The 8,428-nt window shown below is 33.9% G+C and overlaps 1 protein-coding gene across 1 annotated transcript; it reads right to left on the minus strand.

Annotated features, from left to right (window-relative positions):
- Window positions 1–3,385: 3,385 nt before the first annotated feature.
- Window positions 3,386–6,572, minus strand: LOC145005849 (vacuolar protein sorting-associated protein 32 homolog 2-like). Its single transcript, XM_078964966.1, has 8 exons — window positions 6,390–6,572; window positions 6,111–6,242; window positions 5,437–5,536; window positions 4,900–4,985; window positions 4,201–4,292; window positions 4,003–4,117; window positions 3,641–3,839; window positions 3,386–3,555 (listed from the first exon to the last, which is right to left on the minus strand). The coding sequence occupies exons 2-7, from the start codon at window positions 6,183–6,185 to the stop codon at window positions 3,648–3,650; spliced, it is 660 nt and encodes a 219-aa protein (XP_078821092.1). The 5' UTR covers window positions 6,186–6,242; window positions 6,390–6,572; the 3' UTR covers window positions 3,386–3,555; window positions 3,641–3,647.
- Window positions 6,573–8,428: the final 1,856 nt, after the last annotated feature.

An 8,428-nucleotide genomic window follows, 5' to 3' on the forward strand; every position in this document is an offset into this window, starting at 1 on the left:
AGGCTCCCAAGCCTGACCCACTCAGTTTCATGTATTACAGGTAGTGGCGCTTGAGCATAGATGTGATGTTTTGGATGAGGGATTACGGATATAGGCCTGTAGATATGAAATAATGTAGTAAGGCTTATATTGTACTGTTTATACTTTTGATCTGTATCGAACATGACATCCCGAGTCTTTTAATGAAATACATTTCTATGGAAATGCTTTGATAAATCTTTATCATATTTTGTCTTGGGGACGAATTCCACAACTTTTTTATTTAAAATATTACTCTGATTTATAAACAAAGTATAAACAAAAACCAGTTTTTTCTGGCCGTGATTTGGGGATGTCACAATATCCGACAATTCTTCTGGCAATATCTGTGAAACCTTAATGGTAATCATTTCATAAAATCTGATTAACAATCCACCCAGCCTATCCTGGTCATCAGCTCCAGATCTTGAATCAGATCCCCTCGTGAGCTCCATACTAAATCGAACTAAAATGCATCAGAATGCCACAATACACATTGCTACAACCACATGACGAGACTACCCCTTGGGGTTTGAGACTTCCTTACGACGAGTATGGGTTCTGTGCTTTCAGTAGTACGGAACCATACTACCTTCCACATGTACCCGTATTTGTCTCAAGGATCATCACAACCACCCAAAACCAATACAACACATACATCCTATCCTTACTCCCTAGAGAGTGGCTAATCACGCCTCATCTGGTCGACTGCTTACACACCTAATCACCCACAATGACACTCTTAACATTTGCTAAAAAGCGCATCATGAGTACTACATACTCCCTAGGCTATCCTAGGATACTCACACAACCTAACATTAACTGTCGAACAACCCCCATTGGTGCCAGTTAACTACTTCATGAATACAATCGCATGCAACATAGCTTGAATAGTCTTAGATTAATCCACCCTACAATGGTTGGACTCATGTAATAGCTGCACAATAGGACCAAATCCTTCACTCTAAACTTATTTAAACCATGCAACATGTGATTTAACATATCCAGTTAATAGTTAATTCACACCCGAAAGAGTCCTACAAACAAATAAGCAAGAAAACTCTATAGGAATAAGGCATCATACATCAAGCAATTTTATCATGCAATTCTTGAAGATCCCTACCCTACAACGAGCATATTGTTCTACCATAAACATCATATCAAATAATAATGTGGGAAACTTGGGGTATACTTTCTTGCTTCGGCTAATTGAACACATCGCATCCTTCTATGGTTACTTTTGAAAACCATTTAAAAAAATATACAGTTCCTTGGTTTGAGTCTGGATTCACATGAATGTTCAACCAATTCTTTCAAACCAAGGCTCTGATACACAAAGAAAAATTCCGATTTCATAACTTATTCATAAACAAATCCAAATTTCATAAAATTAGAGCAATACACAAACAAAAATTCTGATTTTATAACAATAGCACATCTAAACACAAGATTTCTGATTTTAAAGCTTATAGGTCACGAGAAGAAGTAAAAATTAGAGGGTAGAATTCAAATTTTATAGCAATAGCACATCTAATCATAGATTACACATATTTCATAACATTAGAGCAAAAAATGATTCAAATTTCATAACAATAGAGCAAAAACAATTCTGATTTTAGAGCTTAGAAACAAAGAACTTCTAATTTTAAAGCTTATGTACAAACAATTTTGATTGTAGAACTTACCTGCCGGAGAAGACGAATATCCGACTGAAGGAAGGAGGAGATCCGAAGGGAGATGGCAGCGATTAGGAGGGAGCTGTCGATAGAGGCGTTGGAGGAGGCTTCTGATTTGGACGCTGTTTCTTTTAGGTCACGAGAAGAATTTTAGAGGCCATGAAAGTCTTTTGGGTGAGTCTGCAAGTTCTTCAAATCTAATCGAGTCATGCATTTGGGCCGGACAATCTAATTGAATCGGCTTGTATCAAACAAGAATGGCTGACCGAGTAAGTTGAAATATCTGACCCAAACAGTGTTAGATGGGTATTAAATAGGCCCCAAGTTAGCATGATATCTTAGATTAATTTAAGAACCAAACATACAATAAGCATTTCGAAAACCAATCTATGTTTAGAATATAATCTAAGTTTTCATGTTTTTTTATTAGACACTTTTTCAAGCAAGATTACATAGTTTCTCTTCACATGCAACCTTCTTTGAACATCCTTCAAATTGATTTTGATATACATTATTTCAACCATAATTGGAGACATCTTTCTCTTTGTTTCGAAAAAATATATTCTCTTTAGATTTTAATGTTAAACTCTCAAAACCACTATAATACAACAACAACAACAAAATTATTAGCCAAAACGAAAATTTTTGTCAAATGTGAGGGATTTTTGCGCGTGGGGGGGGGGGGGGGGGGGGGGTGAACATAACTTCTAGCTCCAAAATACAAGGGTTAAAATGTATTATGTTCTATGTACACATTCACCCACCAAACTATTTTTATACATGATTTATCATTAAACTCTCTTTATATATTTAAAAATTCCTATTATGATCGGGGTAGTGTAGGGAGTGTTGTTAGAATTAGTGTAGGTGGCTGATTAATCAACGACTAATCATTTGGCAGCTTTCGTTCACATATGAATAATGCTAATCGATCGTATTATGTGGGCTCGGTCAAAATCAGTCATTAATCGGGTTAGGCGGCCATTAATCATACTTTGATATTCATTTTAACTTTTATCCATGTGTATAATTTTTTATGTGTATCTAGCATAAAATGAATCAGGTTTTTTTTGTTTGGTGATGTTTATTTATTTTTAAAAACAAATCTTCTATAACTTCGTATATCAGATTAATCCCAAATTAACCTTGACTACACTTATTAATCCATTAACTTAGATCGACCGCCTAGGTACCGTCTAACGATTTTTACAATCTTAATTGTAAGTCATGTTTATTTGACATCTATGTGGGTAAGATGGATGTAATATGTAACTGGACTTATATTTAGTACGGAAGTCATCTAACATTCATCCGTTGTGTTCTAAATTTACACGAACAAGATTCCAAAAATTACGTCTCCTTCTACGTTATCCAACTCAAATACAAAGGGGTAAACCGAAGTTCCATGAAACTGTGGCTTACCCTTCACGAATAAGTATATATTGGATTGAATAAGATAACCATTGAAGAAGGTGTAGGGTGTGATTTGACAGTAGTAGGTAATTTTACATTTGATTTTGGCTTAACCTTGCGAATCAGAATGCCCTCCTTAATCTTTTATTTATTTTTTTGCCGAAGAACCCATGAATTTTTTTTACTTTTAGAGTGTGTTAATCCTGATAGTTCATTTGTAAAACCATTTATCCATAAATGTAAAACACCCAACCTACAAAGTCGACCCAAAAAAATAGTTTAATGACTAAATAAACACTCATATATAAGTTGTGGGTTCTTTATGATCTTCAATGTAAAATACAACACTCGTATTCCAACTTGTTATTTAGTCTACAATCACAATCTATACAAGCGATAACTTAACACAGTTTTTTCATTCTGTATGTTTCAATACATCTCCTGTAACCTACAAATACCACAGACATATGAATGAAACTAAATTGACAAAAACTACAAACACAAATCCACAAAAAAAAAAAAAAAAAACTAACCTTTTTCTTAAAGTGCCATTTCAGCTTGCAATGCAGCAAGTTCATCTTCCTCGGCTGTGTTTTTCTGAGGAGCGGTGCGCGGTGGTTGCCGCCCTGCCGGAACCTGCACCGGAGCGGCAGGAGCGGTGGTGGCAGGTTGGAGAAGCTGTTCTTCCAACTCGGCTCCTTCTAGTTCTTCAAGTTCAGCTTCTAATTCGTCCTGTTTGGAGAAAAAAGTTAAGCTGACAGAACAAAACAGAACAATTCAGGTTGTACAGTGATTGGCTACAAAGCTGTCAATGGGACAAAAACTGCAGTTTTTTGTCTCATTCAAAAAGGTGGGTTGCTCGTATGTGAAAAAGACGAAAATGCCCCTCTCATACATCATCAAAATCAGCAGCTGCGCCCATTGGTGTTGCCAATGCCTCCTGAATTAGTTTCATGTTTTCGGTTTGTTCGTTTATTTCATCCATAGTCTTGTCAACATCATCAATATTCCTGCATCAATAATCATCATTCACAACTTTAAAATCAAATTAAAAAAAAAAAAAAAAAAAAAGGAGAGAGAGGATACAACTCACGTTGCTTTCTGCATGGCCTTCATTGCTGCTGCACCAGTTCTCAAAGCATCAACGGTTTCTGTGGTAGCTTTTGCACCTTCTAACATGATCATCTGATATTCAAGTTCAAAAAGTACATAAGTTTTCAATATGTGTACATGCATCATATCCTTAAATCCCTGTTTGTTTGTTTGTTTGACATGACATGACAGAACAGGTTGTACTGTGTTTGATGTGAATCAGACTGAAAGAATGAGAGAGTGATGTCAATAGAACATAAATTGTAAGTTTTTGTCCTACTAAAAAAAAGGTGGAACGCATGGACTCGCTCTCAATCTCTTGTATGTGGAAAAGACGCAAATACCCTTCTCATCCTCGTTATCGAAAATATCCCTAGAAAGCTTGTACAGTTCTTTCTAGTGTAGTCTTGTCCCGTGACACGGGACAGGAGTGCACCAGACTGAACAAGCTTTCTAAGGATATTTTCGATGACAAGGATGAGGAGGGTATTCGTGTCTTTTCCACATACAAGAGATTGAGAGCGAGTCCATGTGTTTTACCTTTTTTTGGTGGGACAAAAACTTACAATTTATGTTCTATTGACATCACTCTCTCATTCTTTCAGTCTGATTCACATCAAACACAGTACAACCTGTTCTGTCATGTGAAACAAGCGGGGCAGAAGAGTCATTTTAACTTGAGGGCATAAAAAAATATCACCTGGTCATGTATACGCAATTGGAAGTTGCCAAGTTGCTCAACTTGTTGCTCATAGAGTTTCTTCCTCTTTAAACATTGTATTGCCGCTGAATAACATCAAAAAGGAAAATTAAAAAAGAATGAAAAAGATGCGATACTTTCTGCTTAATCATCACTATATATCACTGGTCATGAATTTATCTTTACAAAAATAGAAAATTAAATATAATAGAAACTCACGAAACTCAAATAAGATTACAATAAAAAATATACTTTCTAGTTACTTTTAGAGAATAATATGGTACTTTAATTAAACTTGTGAAAGCTCCTAAAACAGATTTGTATCATTGAAAATTAGATAAAAGAACACCAATTGACTAAATATTGTTAGATAACAAAATGGAAGAAGTCACATTCCTTCTTCAATTCCATATTCATACCAAACACTATCTTAAAGTCAGCATCCAAATAACAAGCAATCTAACTTCAGATGAACAGATAATCTTATCATGCAGAAAGTTCAAGGGAGAAAACCAGTAAACAAATTTCCAATTATACCCTTTTTGTTCTTTGCTCTGGTATAGTCTTTGGCCTTCTCCACCTCTGCAGAAGCCTTCTTCAAAAGCACTCTTTCTTTCTTCTCCAGCATTTCAAGTGTCTGCAAAAGAATATGACACGTGTCTAAAGAATAAAGACAAAACATAAATCAAAATCCATTCCTTCAAGAAAAAAAAAGGATGATTATAAAGCTGAAAGCATAACAAAGATAAAATCTTAATGGAGAAAGTCTTGTTTCCATAACTTTTTCTATCAAGTCGTTCTTTTTGTATTAAGTCAAGAAAGAAACACCAATATACAATACAGCTTACCGAATTAACGAATTAAGTAATGTCATCAATTAAGTCCATTAAATCAAAAGAAACAATACCTAATTGTAATTGTGACTATATATTTTTCGGGTCAAATCTCTTATTCCTAAGTCAACACGTATAAAGAAATACACAATCACCCTAAGTCAACAGTTCCTCCACGTTCAGAACTCCAAGTCAACTTCAACGTCATACAAAATTGTAATGGATTAAGGAATGGAAATCGTAATGCTTCAAGGTAAATTCCACTAAAACAGATTACAAATTACTACGAAGGAATCAAATTTAGATCTTCGAAATAATATGATCCACACGAAAACGAGTACATATGCATCTACTCAATCAATGAAAACAAACTTTTACCTCATTTAATTTGTCTAATGATGTTACAGTATTAGAAGATTCTTGCTTTGGTTTTCCAAACACTCGTTTAAACATGGTTGTTTCTCTATAAGATCTCCTTTGATAAAATCAAAACCGTGACAAATTCAACGCCTGCAAAAATTTGGGATTTAGGTCTACGATCAGTTAAAAGTCTAAAATGAATTACAATTCACAGACGCCCAATTTTGATCTTTGTGTATACACATATATGTAATTTCAGTCACTCGCATCAAAATTCAATTAAATCAAGAGACTTACCTTAAATCTTTTTATGACCTACAGTTCGATTCAAATGATATGATCGGAAGAACAAAGGAGAAAAGCAATTGAATTGATATGGGTTTAAAGTTGGGAAGTGATTTTGAGGTATAAAAGTAGGGTTGTGAAGCGGTGCACAATCATGCCCAAACCCGACCCGAAATATATAGAAACCGAAATGTAAAGAAAAGAACACTAAATCGGACCTGAACGTGTTGACAGTTGACCCACTCATACTTCAGCTGGTTACTTAGGTTCTTAACTTCTTACACAACTCCGGTACAAACCTAACCATTGACCAAAACTATGGATTTTGGTGTTTTAAATTTATGCATTTTAATTTTTTTTTATTAATTTATAGAAAGATAGGTACTTAGGTAATCTTTCATATCTTTCTATCATGTTAAATGGTAATAAATATATTAAAATATTATTAATATTAAGAAATAAAACGGATAACAAACAAGACTATAAGTATACAAAGACATAGTTTTTATATGGTTCGATCAAGATAACCTACGTCCACGGACAGAAGAGAAGTATTCTTTATTTCAAACTTATCAAACAAAGGTTGTACGTACAATTCACCAGAGATTCGTCTAACACTCTAGAATTCATAATACAAAATAACCTAGCATGTATCCATATTTATAATTGAGGGATCAAATATAAAACTCTAATGGGCAAAGTTAATCAAATGACATTGCTTTAAGCCCCTTGGATTCTCAACCTTTGTGAATTCATACCAACACCGTCCATATACACATGAATAAAATTAATAAGAGATAACCATAAAGAATTAAGTTCATTTAAGTATGTCTAACATTGTAACATCCTAAATTTATGACCATGTTCTTAAATTAATAAAGTGAGTAATAGAAATATGATTTGTATAGTTAAAGCATAAAGGGATAAACATATCATTAGTTTATATGAAGCTTAGAAAGTTAGAAGTAAAACATAATAACATTTTAAAGTTAAAGGGTCAAAAATATTAAGTTGACCAAAGGGTTTAATCAATTAATGGAAGTGAATACAAAGGTTATCTAATGGGTGGAAAATGACTTATTATGTCAAAACTTAAGTTAAATTACAAAATATGAGTTTATGGTGGAAATTAGCAAAACAAGCAAACTTGAGGAACCACATTGTAAACTTTTGTAAAATAAGATGCATTCTCCTTCCCCTAATTCATTAGAATGTGTTTTTCAAGAAATGGAGGAGCTTTAATGGTTATTTCATCTTCTTCATCCTCTAGGGTTGGATTTAAGAGGTGATATGAGCATCCAAGCAAAAAATGGAAGAACAAAGGCTTACAAGATAGAATCTCTTCTTCTTTAACCTAGAAAAACGAATTTATGAAGTAGGTTTAACCCAAATGTCGAATTTGGTTTCAATTAATGATTAGGGTTTGGTTTTCTAACCTTCATTAGGTAGTTTTGATGATCTCAATCTCTATATAATCATCATATTGATGTATTTGAGGATTTTTGTGAAAACCCTCATGAACCCTAGAAAACTCAAAATGGGGACATTGCAATTGATGATGAAATGGGATTGGATTCTATGACCTAGATGATAGTTTTTTAGCAACAAATCCAACTGGAATACTCAAATTCATCGATTATAGTAGTGATATTTGCATATTTAGTCTTATATTAAGTATAGATTTTTATCATTTATTAGCTAATTTATTGCATATCATGGACAAAAGATACTTAAAAGTGTTTGAATTGTGTTTTCAGTCTAAAAGCAAAGCTTTGGAGCCAAAGGAAGCAGGAGAAGCGGTTGGGAGCTCGGGATTGAACAAGGGAGAAAAAATGTTACAAACATAAGGTACTCGACGAGTAGGGTCAACTACTCGGTGAGTCGCGTCGAAGGATCGAGAAGATAAGGACTCTAAATTAACACTAATTTCTATTTTTATCGATCCTTTGTGTGAGATTTATCTTACACAAAGTTAATTCTTAGGTAATTTAGTAGTTAGTATAGGTTTTAATAATTATCCGTTTTAATAAGGTAATAATAATAAATAAATA

This window comes from Lactuca saligna, chromosome 7 (assembly GCF_052625555.1).
Source record: "Lactuca saligna cultivar CGN05327 chromosome 7, ASM5262555v1, whole genome shotgun sequence".
NCBI lineage: Eukaryota > Viridiplantae > Streptophyta > Magnoliopsida > Asterales > Asteraceae > Lactuca > Lactuca saligna.

Coding starts and splice junctions, on each gene's coding strand:
- LOC145005849 (XM_078964966.1), bottom strand. CDS start 6,185: ATGTTTAAACGAGTGTTTGGAAAACCAAAGCAAGAATCTTCTAATACT. Junction 5,537..6,110: donor CATTAGACAAATTAAATGAG/GTAAAAGTTTGT, acceptor ATTCTTTTGCAG/ACACTTGAAATGCTGGAGAA. Junction 4,118..4,200: donor AAGGCCATGCAGAAAGCAAC/GTGAGTTGTATC, acceptor TTATTGATGCAG/GAATATTGATGATGTTGACA.